The following is a 15,859-nucleotide window of genomic DNA, read 5'->3' as shown; positions in this document are numbered from 1 at the left end:
AAAAAAACCTGCCTGTCTTCAAACTATGATGATGGCGCCCTCTGCTGGCGAGGATCATTAACTACAGTCAGAAGTGGCAGCACAAAGTTTTTATTTGATGAAATGTTGGTAGTGTAATTGTATGTTTTGTGACACTTAAATGTTTAAAAAAATGTGCAAAATTAAATCAAACACCATTAAAACGATAAGGTATAAAAAGTTTATTTCTTCAACCAAAACAATATATCCATGGTTTTAACAAGAAAAACACTAAAACAAGCACCCCAAAAGACATGATAAAATTAAAAAAAAACAAAAACAAAAAAAAACGTGTTATCATTATGAACTTGCCAACATATATCATGGGAGGGGAACTTCTGAATAAATGATTTTTTTTTTTTTTCCTCCACCAAAATACAGCAACACCAAGTGTCACACACGATCTTCTCTGGAGAGAAACTTCAGGCTCATCTGGACTGTTCAACTGCAATAAAGGAAAAAAAAAGAAAAGTTTTTAAAATGTGGGATTATCAGAGAAAGAAATGCACTAAATCTTTACACATAGCTTATCAAACAGGATGTCACAGTTTAATGTCTTTATGTGCAGTATATCATTTGTGTCCTCACGTGTTTTTAACCAGATTAAACCTCCAGCAATGTCATTAGCCAAGACATGCTCACTAGTAACCTGATCTGACTGATATACTGTGACTCTAATGTAAACCAGGTTTCTTAATCTTTCCGTCTCTTCTGGCCGACTGAGTTATCTCACCGATTAAGGATGAAAACATATTGATTTCTGGCGAGAAACTTTGTAAATTACCAGACTGTGTGTGTGAGAAAACTGTTACGGAAAGTTGGCACCACCTTGCCAAGTGCAGAGCAGCTGTATGCAACAAGAGAACAACTTACTGTAGGAGGAGATATCAATCTCCTCTGGTAGCTCTGCTACGTTGACCTCGAAGCGGTCTTGGACCTCATTCAGGGTCTTGGCGTCGGTCTCGTCTGACACAAAGGTGACAGCCAGGCCTTTGGTCCCAAACCTGCCAGCACGGGCCACCTGAGGTTCAGAAGACAGGAAATTAGGGCTCAATGGAAGAAAAATAGGAATGCCATCAATTTCAAGAAAGGGAGGTTATAATTATGGAGAAAAGGGAAACATTTTGACTCTTTCTGACTATTATGAACTTTCTCTGATTATAAAACATTCATTTAACACAAACTGCACAGCATATCAGGTTCTTGACCTATTTTACAAACCGCACTGATAAACAAATCAGCAGTGTTTGGTGAGCTACAGCACCCTGTATGTTATTTCTTTTGCACCCATCTGTAATCTAGATAACTTTGATTTATATTATAGCCGGACTGACTCTGTGAAGGTATGTGTCAGAATCCTCCGGCATGTCGTAGTTGAAGACGATGTTGACTCGCTCGATATCCATGCCACGGCCGAACAGGTTGGTTGCCACCAGGATCCGCCGCTGGAAGTCTTTGAACTGCTGGTACCGGGATAACCTGCAACATTATAAACCAAAGAAAGAAGTAAAATAATGTTCCAGTCTGGGGGAGACTAAGCACATATAAACCAATCTCAATAAATCACATTTTCCACACACACAAAACTAAAATAAATCCCAAACATGTGCTTCTTTATTACATTTTTATGCTCCAGATATTGATACATAATCCAATTTGATTAAAAACGTAGGAAAAAACCACTGAAATTCCAAGTGTGGACAAAAATACTAGAATCCTGGAGAGATAAATCAGCAGCACTTGCCTCTCCTCCTGAGCCATTCCCCTGTGGATGGCGATAGCGGGGAAGTTCTGCTCCACCAGCAGCTGGGACAGAGCCACGCAGCGATGCACTGACTTCACGAAGATCACCACCTAACAGGAGCCAATAAGAGACAGCAATGAGATACAAACCAGCTGAAATAGACATAAATCCTACAGAGGACAAGAGACATAACTTTTTAATTATTGGAAGAACAACAAGGCAATATAATAAACATGTATATAAGAAATTTTCATTATTTCTTAAATGCGTGCCGACTGTACCTGGTTAAACTCGAGCACATCGAGCAGGTCAAAAAGCTTTCGGTTCTTCTCGCTGTCCTTCAACTTGCAGTAATACTGCTGTAAGCCATGAAGTGTCAGCTTGGTCTCGTCATCCACGAACACCTCCATGGGCTACACAGCAGAGGGAGAGAGGAGCCAAACGTTAGTCACACAAACACGTCTCTGTGACCTACATCAGAAATCTAATGAGCACAAACCAAACACGTCCCGTACACATAAACACAAGAAGGAAGGTACATAAAATGAGGAGAAAAAGCTCTGTATGTTACAAAGTTTGACGGTGGAAGTGTGTCTGTTCTCCTGGACTGCAGCAGAGTCGGGAAAATTGACTTCCTGACCAAGCGAAAATCTGCCGAGGAGGATCACTTTGGCCCTCTGATATGGCCACTTATGACACTGACAGCCACAAGTGGGCAAAGCGACGAGGGACTTTAACACAATATCGACTACAAAGCCAAAATAACCAAGACGAGAATGATAGAAAATAAAATGTTGTTTATGAATGGTTGCATGAAGCAGAGTGGAGGGATTCATTTGAAACATCAGTAAATCTTGATGATGAACTCACATCCTGCATGAACTTGCGGCAGACGGGACGGATCTCCTTGCTTAGCGTGGCGCTGAACATCATGACCTGCTTCTCATGAGGTGTCAGCCTGAAGATTTCCTGGACGTCACGCCTCATGTCTGTGGAGGAAAAAAAAAACAAATACACCCAAAATCACTTATCTAATCTTCTTTCTATTCAAGACAAGTAGAGATGACTACCAGCTTACTCATCATCCTTAACTGTCCGGTAGTAATTTCTCAGATTTATTATCAAATAAACAGAGACTGTAAAGATATGAAGCAGTGGGAGCAGTCGATCACAGCCATGATGTCTGCTTCTGTTCCTCTCACTCACCCAGCTGCTCCAGCATCTTATCGCACTCGTCGAGCACAAAGTGTTTGATGTTCTTCACGCTGAGGGTCTTGTTGCGGATGAGGGCCAGAGTACGTCCGGGAGTTCCGACGACAATGTGAGGGCAGTTCTTCTTCAGGACCTCCTCGTCCTTCTTGATGGCCAGGCCGCCGAAGAACACCGACACCTTGACGGTGGGCATGTACTTGGAGAAGCGCTCGTACTCTTTGCTGATCTGGAAGGCCAACTCTCGTGTGTGGCACATAACGAGGACAGACACCTGGTATAGAAGGGAATGAGGATATTAGTCTTATTAACTGCTTAGTCTTTATGTAGCGTGTGTGTGTTCTTTACTGCTCCTTGATTTCACTGATTTGCTACAAAACTTTATGGAGTAGTATTTTGAAAAATGTTACTGTTATTTCAGCGATCACGATATCATATAGTCCCTTCATGAATCCCAGTTATCACAAAATCATCTGGAACTTAAGTGAGCAAATTAAATAACACTTTCTTATCACCGCAACATCCCAGGTTCACATTCAAACAGGGATCTTTGTTGCGTATCATTCCCGTCTCTGTACTATCATAGAAAGCCCAAAAATTGTCAATGAATGAAGCTCCAGCTGTTGAACCAGGAAAACAAAAAGGACACTTTACAGGCGAACACAAGTTTTGCTGTTGTGTCACCAAATCCCACTTGCTCCATTAAGGTGAGCAAATTCAGTTTGTTTTCCCAAATACTAACTTTTGTGTAAGAAATGTACATAACTATCAGTTAAGGCTGGAGAGCTGGACTTTTGTCTCCCCCCTATGGTAGTGAGAGTAAAAGGGGGGGCGCTCGGCTGTGATTGCCTGAGTAGAAAGACGTTACTAGGAGGAGGGGAGGATATTTCTCTTTGTTTGATTACTTTAAAAAGGTAAAGTTAGACTTTTCTGTTTGTTTCCTGACTCATTTTAAAAAAGACGAGAAAAAGAAAGAGAAAGAGCTGAGAGCACCAGTGAGCGAGAGAGAGAGCAGCTGTGTTCGAGTGAGCTAGCGAGTGGATGAAGAGAGGGAGCGGTGAATCAGAAATGTCAGTATCAGAATCTGTAAAATGTTATTTTCTGATTGTTTCACAGCAGTAACGTTCTAGAGCATAAATAAACTAATCCACGACCCTGCAGCGGTGAGCTGCAACACCTGCTTTGGTGTGAATACGGCCTGACACAGGCAGGCAGGCAGCACACTCTCATGCACACCCCGAATAACAGGCACACAAAGAGGGACGGTAAAAACAGATATGTTTTGACGGCCCACCAGGATTTGTCCCAGTATGCCAAATGGCCAGTACACACTGGCTGTGTCCTGCTATTGCAGGTATAAAACTGTGGATTTGAGCGTCACACAACCCCCACGAAATGACTCGTTTCTTTATCAGATTTTGATCCATTCGGTCCGATAACATGTGGAAAGTCTAGAAGAGCCACATGATTAACGGCCTAATAGCCAGCGCGGGAATGTCGCGCCTGACATGAGGTTTAAAAACTCCATATACTGTGAAATACAGAGAGATTTATCTAGCGGAGACAGGGCTTGATTGGCATGGGCTTGAATGTAACAGACATTCATTTATATGGAAAAGTTCCACACTGCAGATTTAAGCCTTTTTCATGCATATGCTGTGTTTAGAGCATGTGCAAGACGCCTCAGATGTGAGAACATGACTCAAAAATGTTCCGACAACTACCAAAAAAAAGTAATCGAAAGGAGTCTAAATTTGTGCGACAGAATCATACTGTAGGAAACACCACCTACTCTGTAAACAGAATTATGGTAGATGAATAATGACTCATATTGACTCAGCATGAAGGAAAAGGGAAACAACCAACTGACCTGACCATCCACAGGTTCAATCTGCTGCAGGGTGGCCAGTACAAACACCGCTGTCTTTCCCATACCAGACTTGGCCTGACACAGGATGTCCATGCCGAGGATAGCTTGAGGAATACACTCATGTTGGACTGAAAATAAAACAAATATGAGTGAGTGAAAATGTCAAAAACATCTGATGATTATATTAGAATTTCAGGATGTGATGAATACAACATGAGAAAATGAGAGTGCTGAGGAGTATTGTGTGTAACAGGAGTCCTATGAGTTTACATGTGCAGCATTTTATTATGCCATTCACCTTCAGAGGGATGTTCAAAACCACAGTCCACAATGGCACGGAGCAGCTCTGGTTTAAGGAGAAAATCTCTGAAGCCTGAGCTGTGGATGGACACATAGGACCCCTTCACTTCCTTCTTGTTCACTGGGGTCGCACTCTCGGGGGCTCCTTGGGGCTCCTCGTCCTCTTCATAGTCCAGAAGTTCATTATCAACATCAGTCTCTGCCATCTGTATGAACAGAATGTAAAATAAGGGGGGAATTTATGTCTCATAGCAGATTTTCTTAAACCACAGACTGTATGTAAGTTCCTTTGAAGGCCAGGTGGTCTTACAATTTAATACAAGTATCAGAAATGCTTCAAAGAATCTAATATCATGTAATATAATATTATTGTTATACTTAAATCCGTACTTGTGTAGTGCTGAAAGTTAATCTATAAGAGGTGTGTGTGGTTTGAATTAACTGTTTACTAAATGGAGCAGCAAAATGTTGAAATAATTATAAATAATAATTCAATTTCTCCTGCACTTTTCATTCGCAGTGAATCTCACAGTGCTACAGCGTTAAAACAAACAACGCACAACATAAATTAAGTAACTAGAGTTAATGTGTGATGCTACAATGACCAGAAACCTTATCAGCTGTCTCGATAATTAACCAAACGCTCAGCAGCGTCCTCCAAATCGAAGTTAGCAGGCCGCCGCAGAGGTTCGCTTTATAATGAATGAAATTTAGAGAGGGATAAGCTAACATTACCGCCGTGTGTACAGTTTTCAACGACCAACGTGTAAATGTGGTCGTTTAGCTATTACAGTTACTAATATTACAATTGCACAACATTATAGCCGGCAGAAACTGCGCACTCAAACAATGGATTCACCTTCCTTTTCCTTCATTCAAACCGGCTAGTTAGCAAGCTAGCAGTTGAACGGGGCTCACGACTAACTTTTAACAAACATTATGGCTACATTACTAACTTCACTAAATGCACACCGTTAAGTATGTGGTATGTCAAGTGAACGACTGTCCTCTAGCGCAAAAACAGTCACTATAACTGCATAATTTAAATTAACTGTCCAAAAACAAAATGAAACGAACGATAACGCGGCTAGCATGCTAGCTACCGAAGCAACTCTCAAAACCGCAACTTTAGCTGCAGCGACAAAGTATTTGAGACAATTCTCCATTTAACAAACATAGAACAACTCTACATACTGGTGAGTTTTTGTACATTAAAAATAAACACAAAAGCAGTGCAACATTACCTTGCCTTGATATCTTATGTCCCGCCGATGTCAATGTACGCGATTCAAGCGAGCTAGCAAGTGAGCACACATGTATGGTACGTTCAGGTACATCGCGAAAAAAAACACCGGTTCCGATTAGGCATCAACCAATGGCTGTAAAAGGAACGTGTTAAGATGTTTTTGCTCGACAACAACAAAAGTACTAGGACATTATTGTTTTATTATTATTATTATTGTTTGTCATATCATGCGGGACAGAGCTTCGAGCAGTAATTTATTCACATAGGCTATCAAATAGAAATTATACATCATTAACAATAATAGGTGGCGTGTAATTCGGTTATTGGACACCATAAAATAACTTATCGGCCACTCTAGAGTCCAAAAATATCCATATTCCAGTTATTTATATTCATGACTGTCCAAATAGCTTACTCCAAATACGGTAATCATTAATTACAGTATTTACGACAACACCTGAAGGCATCAGTCACCAGACAGCTGCGCCTGCTCAGACAGAACGCCGTCCTCTCTTCCAAGGCTGTGATTGGTCAGAAAAGGGAAACGTCATATCTGTGATGTTTAATAAAATGAAATACAATTGTGCTATGATTTTTATTGTATTATTATCACACATGTTGTAAGTGACGCTTTCCATAAATAAAGTAGATAAAAACAACAACAAAAAACTATTGTGCTATTATCAGACAGACAATATTGTCTATATTGTCAAAATGGTCTGTTATAAGACAGGATCACTCATTATTGTGCAAGACATGACCTTGGAATTGATTTATTTTTCAATCTGAAAGTATCAGAATCATATTTCTCGTGTCGCAATAAGCATTTTTAAGCATTTTGCTAAAAGAGCCAGAGAGCCTGGGGAACCGCAGTATCCACTTTGTCCACTTGATGGCAATAAAGTAAAAACATTTGACCAGACAACAGAAGGCATCAAATGTATCTCAAATCATGGTTGTGTTTGTTATATGGAGTTAGTCTCTTCCCGACAACTATCTTCATTGCTCGTAGCTACTGCTGTTGGGTCAAATCTCCATTTACTAACTCAGTACAATTCTTAAAAAGTGAGCATGCATGTGAAGACATTACAGTTTAAATGGGATGATGTCAGGTCTGGTCAACAACAACAACTCCTCTCCTGTGTTTGGAGAAAAAGACATTAAATGAAAGGGGAGATCGGAAATCCATATTCAGTCTGTTTTCAGTCAGAGTTTTAAATCTAGGGTCTTCCTGGAACGCTGAGTCAGTATCCGATCCCGTGCCACAAGATACAACCAGTATTAAGTCTGACAGAGTCTGACAAGCATTCATCATTTTGTCCAACACATTTTCATTCCGTTTTTTGAGTTACCAACCATTACACACAATCCTTCAGTTCGAGATCAAGGATAATAAAGTTAAATTTGAACAGCACTTTTCAAAACCAATATTACAACAAGCTCGCAAAGATACAGGAATAAAATCAACAACATAGAAACCTGTAAAGCAAACATCTGATAAAAATCTAAAATGTGCAGGTCATAAAACGTCATAAGTGTCAAGCATAAAAGACATCAAAATTGTTCATTGGCCAGACCAAAAAAAAAAAAAAATTCAGGTAATGATTTGGTTAGCTTGACCTCCTCAGGCAGGTCATTCAGGAGCCAGGCTGCCCTGACACCAAAAGACTGATCCACAGACACAGGAACAACCAGCAGACTCCTGTCTGAGTACCTCAGACTGCACACAGGTTGGAGAAAGCAACTCTGAAATATAATCTGGAGACTGACCATGAAGGAGCTTAAAAGTAATCAATAAAACCTTAAAATCGATCCTGAAACAAACAAGTGTGACGACGCTAAAAGTGCATCTTTGTCCTCATTTTAGTTGATAGTCAAGCAGCCACATTTTGTACTAGTTGAAACCTTTTTAGTGATTTCTGCATCTTAAAAACTCAAAACTTGTCTAATATTGGAAATATGTTTTAGATGATAAAAACAGGATGGGACAAGCTTGCGGATATGATTTTCAAAACTGAGACCTGAATTTAAAAAATACACCTGCTGTGTATTTTCCACTACAGGCTTTTAGCAGTGACACTGAGATATGACTTGACGTGCATGCAGGTTCTCTGGGCCGATGATAAGAACCTCTGATTTCAAACTGAGTTCCACTTATTAAAGAATTTGGTTCACATAGTGAAAACAAAATGGGACCAAACAGATGAATCTAAAAATAATTCCACTTAAGAAATCACATATTTTCTATTGTCTATGTTGTTGATTGAGTGTTTCTTGTAAAGTACATTTTGATCATATCTTATGTGCCTGTTTTTGAACATTTCTCTCTATCCATCAGCCATTTTACCTTACTCTTACTGCCATGCACTGCAGCCCTGTTCCTCTTCTTTTGCAGCCTGTTGTTACTGGATCTCCTGAGAGCTGTTGTTATCTGCTCTCACACACACACACACACACACACACACACACACACACACACGCAGCTTTTCCACAGCGTACAGTTGGCTGTCTGCAGCATCTTATCTCCTGCAGTCCAATCATGTTGCACGTCATACGCTACAGAGAAAATGAATTGGATGTGTTCTGGTATCGGCAGCACTGATTTTGAAGTTGGACAGGCAGGGTTTCATGTGACATATTCAGGAAGTTGTACTCCAGTGTCTTGACAAAAGCCTACTGTATAGCAGTGACTCAGTTTTTTTTATCTGCTTTAACAAATTCATCTTAAAAAAAAAAAAATACTACAGTGCCTGCGTCATGGCTATTTCCTTTACCTCGTCACATCTGATCTTACTTAAAATGAGTGAAGTTCTGTGCTTCAAGTTAAGGAGCTGATGGATAACAGACAGTGGTTCACTTTTTTGAGCATAATTCTACTCACCTGAATTTAATATCATAGGCTTAGTGGGCTGTAAATCATGAATATAAATTAAATCCAATGTGGGACAGACAAAGACAAACTCAAATGAATGAGACAAGTCTGTCTTCAAGGTGCATAAATCTAATAATAACACAGACAGGAGTGGAACACATTCACTCAAATACTTAAGTATAATTCTGAGGAACTTGTACTTGTTTAACTTCCATATTTCCATTTAATGCCACCTCATAGGCTAACTCTACATCACCACAGTTCAGAGGGAAACGTTGTTCTTTTTACTCAACTACATTTATTTGACAGCTAATAAGATTTTACATGCAAAACATCAGCTTATCAAATATGATGTGTTCTTATAGCCTCAATTAAACCAAACAACACCATGAAAAATGTTAATACTACTTATAATTTAATGTATCTCAATTATAATCTAATAATTAATATATAATATACTTGCAGGGGTCATTTTACAGCTTTTTTAAAAAAAAAATTTTGACACTTTTTTTTTTTTTTAAAGAAATAACACTAAAAATAGCAAATGGTGTTTGAATTTAAGAGGTGTGTGGATGTAAATATGTAGAAGACGGGCGCTTGTAGTTAAAACAGAGACTGCAGCTATGTTGATGTCGCTATATCACAGAACCAGAGACTGACTGAAACTATTCCTGTAACGTTTTTTATTAACATAATTAATCATTTAGTTGCCATAACACTCAGATCAGCTCCTGCTAATCCGAGCCGACACCTGCGAGTCCCGCCTTCCAGCAGAATAAAGCTCCACAGCGATTGGCTCTTTTTTGTTGTCCCTCCAAAGAGATTCCGCAGTCTCAACAGCCTATTGGTTGATGACACGCCAATCACATCTCATCCTGCAACCTGATTGGTGCGCCCCACCTCGTGCTCAAGAGAAGACACGGATAGCCAGCCATTCTGTGGCGATTTACTTGTAATGATTGATGCTGCCGTTTACACCGTGTCCCCGTTGAACCGCAGGCTGCATCACACGGCTGTCATGGTTATTTTAGCGGATCTCTCCAAAAATATTTTTCTCCTCTAATTCAGTTCACACAGAGACACACACATACACACGCGCGCGCACACACACGCACGCACGAGGCTGTAGCGAGCAGCTGTGAGACGCGGCGCTGCCTCCGGTTGATCGGCGGCAGGATGGCACTGCGCTGGACGCTCTCTGTGTTTGTCCTCGGCGGCCTGTTAAGATTTTAATTGGCTGATAACAGAGCTACAGTTGACATTAACGGCGGGGTGGCGTGGGGAGCGACGGATATAAACGCACCGCTCCGATTATGGAAAAACAACCCAGGTAAGCATTTAAAGGGTTTTATTTGTTTATTTGAGGCGTGCATTTTTTTTTTTATTTTATTGAATATCAATGTTAGCGCGAGGAGCCTATTGACGGGCCCGCGAGCTTGTTAGTTTGTATTAATTTAGTGTGAAAACTAAACAGGCCGACATAGCAGAACACAATTAGCCCCACAAACAGCAGCTTCATCCGCCTGCTCCGTTTATCTCGGTGTAAAATTCCACTGTACAGCCTGCCAACTGAAACACGGGCCCATTCATCAGCCTATACACCATATTTATTGCTAAAGCCTATAGCATGTTGTCCATATTATCCTTTCCTCGGCGTCCCGTCCTCATTTTTTTTCATGTCGTTACACAATCGCGTTGCTGTAAGGAAGCCGGGGACATTTGGTGCCGCAAAGAGAGGAGATGATGTGTCATTTTGGCCACAGATGTTGATCCAGTCGACTGCAGAGCATGTAGGCCTGTTGTTCAGGCATCCTCAAGCAGCAGCAGCAGCAGCAGCAGCAGCAGCAGCAGCCGGGATAATGAGCTGTCATGTCCAAACAGTCAATAGCACTACAGCCTCTTCAAGTATGAAGCTGCAGGACAAAGGATGATAGGAGTAGCTCTCATCTTTAATACATAGGTGCATTTATCTGAAAGAGCAGTGGATGGAGGACAGACTGGCTGCTATACTGTGTCCACCTGTGAGTGTTTGTCCAATTTTTGTCCTTGATCAACACCGTAGACTGTGAGCAAGATACTGAGCCTCTATACTTGCCCATTCACCAGTCGCCTTGGCTAAATAACGTCATTTAAATCAGTGGTTTTCAATGTTTTACTGACCTGGAATCCAGCTGTTTTCATTGCATCTAGTCCCAGAAATCCCTTTTAAATGTGCTTTACTAGCCTGGAAGACAGAAAAACAGCACTATTCTAAACCCAGAGCAGCAGGACTGGAAACCACTGAGTTAAATGACTCAATACTTTAAATCTAGGCCAAGCACATATCATTTTTACCTCCAAGTGGAATAAAAAAAAAAGTAGAGAACTGACATACTTCTTGGGCTGTGACGTTAACGGATTAAGAATACCGCTGACTAGTCACAATATGGAAGAGCTACCCCAGGCATTTATCTTATTTTTTTTTTGGTAGGGGTGAAAGGCTATTAAAGGAATGAATTATCTTACTCTGTTGACTGTAATGATGGCTGAAACTCCCCATGACTAAGGACTGAGTAATGGCTTCATCGAGTCTTTGTATGACATACAGGGAGATTACTTTCAGGCTTATCTGTGAAATCCTCTCACTACGCACACAAGGCATCTTACACATTCACCGTCAAGGAAACCGGTATCTTGATTCTCACATCCTGGTGACCTTGTTTTTTAAAGTGCTACCGATCTCGAAACTTCTTTTCTATCTGATCCTATGGACAGACACGCGTATGTATACACACACACACACACACACACACACAGAAGATTGCATACTACATCTGTGATACACGAGCACACCTCTAACCTTTTGCTCTGCACTAACTGCAGCTGCTGTCTCATTATTCATCTGTGTCAGAGAGCTCTGGACAGTGTTGTCAGGATAAACAGTCTCTGAATTTTGCTTACACTTTGTGTGTGTGTGTGTGTGTGTGTGTGTGTGTGTGTGTGTGCGTGCATGTACATTTAAATTGTGTGCATGCTTGTGTGTTTAGCCTCCAGCGACAACAGGAGGAGGGATATCATCTCCCAGCCTTCTCCCTGTGCTGTGCAGTTTGTTTGCAGGCTGCTGTCCAGGTTTATTATTGTCACTGTGTTCGGTTGTAGAACAGAACAGGAACCACACATCCAGGTCATACAAGGATGGACTGATTGAGTTTCCCCCTAAAACTAGATTTGCCTTTTAAGTAAATTGTAAATTAGTTCCTGAGATCAGCAAGAAGCCTACAAAGCGATCCAACCAGTGGCTTAATCCAGTAAAAAAAAAACCCGAGATGAATAATCAAAGAGGAACATTATGACTTTTTAATAAACTGCAGTCGTGTAGACTATCATCATCACATGGAATACTGTTATTATATATATATACTCAATGTCTATTTGTATGCAACTTCTTTTTCCAGCTTCAAGGCACATCGCAGCGATCTTAAAAACAGATTCAGGCTTATTATATCGTTACTTTCGGATGCTCTTTCTGTTCCAGTGCTTTACAGGCTGAGGTGCAACTTTTCCTCAAAGTGTGAATCTAATATAGATGAGGTTAATGTCTGTGTTTTCCTTAGTGGTGGTTGTCTGTTTGATAAGGGCACAGTCTTTGAAGGATGAAATTTAATCTGCCAAGTATTTTCTCAATTAATCATTTAATTGTTTGTTCTGTCTATCATAGTCAGAAAATAGAGAAGCATACTCATCACATTTTCTCAGCATGACGACGTGTTTTGTCCAACCAGCAGCCCAAAAACCCAAAGATTTACTATCAGAAAGAGAAGGGAAAAAAAACAAATATTCACATCTGAGAGGGTGGAACACAGTGGTAAAACTATTAAACTTTAATTTAAGGTTTAATAGGGTTGATTTTTAGCACAAAATATTGTCCTTCTAAAGCTCTAAAGTCCTTCCTGGCTGGTTTGCTGGTTGACTGTTTTGGTGCTGGCCAAGCCTGTGCACGATGCTGCACTTCATCTCCTCTGCTGACACATGAAAACAGAGAGCAGCTTGATGAGCTGGCTGCTGCGGTTCGAGCTCACTACGACTGCAGCTACTCCATAGCGGCTCTCTCACTCTCTGCCTCATTGTTCTTGTAGGCTGCCGGTTTGTAACCGCAACTGTGTAGCCCTGTCATCTCGGTTTTTGGACCGCTGCATATTGGATTTATACCAATATGCAAATGATGTTCAAATAATGAGGCAGAAATATACATAGTGCTACTATAAATGTTTAAGAGGAACTCAGCCGGGACCCATTTTGAAATAGTTTGAGCTCTAATCTGAATATTTGTTTCTATTCAATCACGTTTCAATAGTAATTTGATTTGTCTCCTCACCCAACATTGTTTCCTATAGGACAAAGATTTCATAAGCATATTCTTACATGCTTATGCCTTTTTTAATCACCATGATTTCTGAAACAGGTGCAAACACACTGCTCTTCTTTACAAAAGGTCTGACCGTGTTGTCAGCATAGTTAAGATATTGTTATTGTTTAAAATACATGTGAGTGGATGATTTACTGCAGGATAACTCTGTTGGAGTATGATTAACAACACTGATGTGAGACTGAGGCATTTCGAAACTCATGTTGTCACGTTGGGCTGTTGATGATGACGGTTTTGCACGATTAACCTGTAACGTGTGAGCTAATGCACCATCAGTGTGTCTGTGCTTTTTTTTTTTTATTGTGGAATTGGCTTTCTTTGCTTAAAGTTAAACACGATCAAAGGTCGAAAACATGTAAAAATGCTCCCTGAAAGTCAAAAGCTTCAGCCTCCTCTGAATGCTTCATTTGCAAAGTTACCTCTACTTCCTCCTCATGATGACGGCGGCTTGTTGCGCACGCCCACAAACAGCCGTCCGTTCTGTAACCTTTGTTGCTAAAGTTGTCCACTCACATATTTTGGACTGGATTCAGGCTCAAACATGTATGGATGTATGTATGGAACAAGAAAAAGGAAGTAAAATCTGACTACTATAGTTTGTTTACATAGCAGCCAAGACGCAGCTTCTGGAAACTAACCAATCAGATCATCAAGGGGGCGGGCCTTAAAGAGACAGGAGCTTAACAGCCTGTTTCAGACAGAGGCTGAACTGAGGTGCTGCATAAAAAGCCAGTATAAGATAAAAAAGGAGGTTTTTTGCATGATAGGTCGTCTTTACAGGTGCAAGAATGTTTTCAATCATGTTTTAAATCTTTCATATTCAAATGTATCTAAGCTCCTACAGCATAGATTTAGTCGACACCTGCCCAGAGCATCCTATTACCTGGAAAATTTGATTATTTTTCTCATTTCCCCAGGAGGCTTTAGGTAGTTATGAATTACAAGAAAACAAGTGTTCAAAAAAAAAAGAAAACCTAATGAATGTAATTTTTAAGATGTTGTTTGTGAATTCGTGGTGTTTAACTGTTTCCTCTCACCGCCATTTTAAGGCAAACAACAGATGTTGGTAATCAGAACGGGTGATTAAACAGCAGCTCAGCTACTGATCAGCGTTTGAGACGGCGCTGCTGGGAAAGTGTGAAATCAAAAGATAATATAATGAATGCAAGAGGAAAACCGATGTCAGTCATTGCTTTAGTATCTCATTAAGCAGTGGCCACGTGCCGTGTAGCTGTCACTTATCCTCCATGACACGCTCCTGTAATCCCGTTCTGACATTAGCGAGTGATTAGTGGATGTTGCAGTCATTATTTTTTTTTTTTTAGTTATTAGATATTAAATCATCTGATCAGTGTAAGCACTAATGCACTGATCATTCAGAAAAGAGTAAAATAGTCGCCTGTGCTTTAAAGTAATTGATGGGTTGTGGGTATGGCTATTTCTGGACAATTTCCTCTCACAGTGGCACTCAGGGGAACCAAATCATCTGGAGAAGGATATTAACTAAATTTAGAGCAGGAAAGCATTAGTCATATAAAGTGAACATAGTCAGTAGATTTAGGGAACAAAGTCTGGAAAACATTCATTGTCTGTGCCACTTCAATTTTCCTAAATGTGTCTCCTCCTCATTGGGGCTTAATGTCACAGTAAGTTCACACTGGACAAATCCCAAGAAACATCTGCTGCATGGCACACGCGTAAGAGAGTTAGTCATTACATCTCAATCATTTGTACAGTGCAGTCGATACAGGAGGGCTGTAATGATGATGCTGGAAGGCCGATGTTCTCGGGGTTAATAGTTACACGGAAACGTATGAACATGAGCCACTCTGCCATCAGCACACACAGTAGCCAGATTTACTGCAGATTAACTCAGGCAGATGCTGTAAGGTCATTAGAAAGCCAGCTTTCATCATACACAAATTGATTAGCATCTACTTTACACATCATTGCCCTTTTGCACAACATGTGGTGTCTGTTTAACTCGTCAATATGTCTGCATCAGTGCAGCAAGGACTAATTCCATGTATCGGTTTTAGCTAATCGAGTCATTTTGATCCCAGTTATGGCTTTCACAAGCGGTGAGGGAGAGTGCTTTCAGCAAAAAAAAAAAAAACACATCCTTCCCTTACAAAGGGACACTTTGAGCAACGTCGAGCAGGGCAGCAGTCACAAGGACAGTGGGTACAGTAGAT

General features: G+C 40.6%; 2 protein-coding genes across 2 annotated transcripts in view; one reads left to right on the top strand and one right to left on the bottom strand.

Moving 5' to 3' along the window:
• Positions 1-185: 185 nt before the first annotated feature.
• LOC121882570 (ATP-dependent RNA helicase DDX39A-like) lies at positions 186-6,492 on the bottom strand. The gene is made up of 10 exons (XM_042390917.1): positions 6,386-6,492; positions 5,140-5,347; positions 4,842-4,969; positions 2,969-3,245; positions 2,633-2,751; positions 2,044-2,175; positions 1,763-1,872; positions 1,353-1,497; positions 892-1,039; positions 186-463 (listed from the first exon to the last, which is right to left on the bottom strand). Exons 2-10 carry the CDS (start codon positions 5,345-5,347, stop codon positions 447-449), a joined length of 1,284 nt encoding a protein of 427 aa, XP_042246851.1. The 5' UTR covers positions 6,386-6,492; the 3' UTR covers positions 186-446.
• A 3,677-nt stretch (positions 6,493-10,169) lies between these two features.
• evi5l (ecotropic viral integration site 5 like) overlaps positions 10,170-15,859 on the top strand; it is a 40,088-nt gene continuing 34,398 nt past the window's right edge. Inside the window, exon 1 of the mRNA XM_042427181.1 lies at positions 10,170-10,589. The gene's annotated coding sequence lies outside the window, so the exon portion shown is untranslated. The remainder of the gene's footprint in view (positions 10,590-15,859) is intronic.

Source organism: Thunnus maccoyii, chromosome 2 (assembly GCF_910596095.1).
Source record: "Thunnus maccoyii chromosome 2, fThuMac1.1, whole genome shotgun sequence".
Classification (NCBI taxonomy): domain Eukaryota; kingdom Metazoa; phylum Chordata; class Actinopteri; order Scombriformes; family Scombridae; genus Thunnus; species Thunnus maccoyii.
This window is presented reverse-complemented; position numbering and strand designations above follow the sequence as displayed.

Bases quoted from the DNA above. Each gene is read 5' to 3' on its own strand.
- LOC121882570 (XM_042390917.1), bottom strand. From the start codon at position 5,347: ATGGCAGAGACTGATGTTGATAATGAACTTCTGGACTATGAAGAGGAC. The intron at 1,498-1,762 runs GCAAGTGCTGCT...ATAATGTTGCAG, and splicing joins GGAATGGCTCAGGAGGAGAG to GTTATCCCGGTACCAGCAGT. The intron at 1,040-1,352 runs GTCAGTCCGGCT...TCTGAACCTCAG, and splicing joins CTGACACATACCTTCACAGA to GTGGCCCGTGCTGGCAGGTT.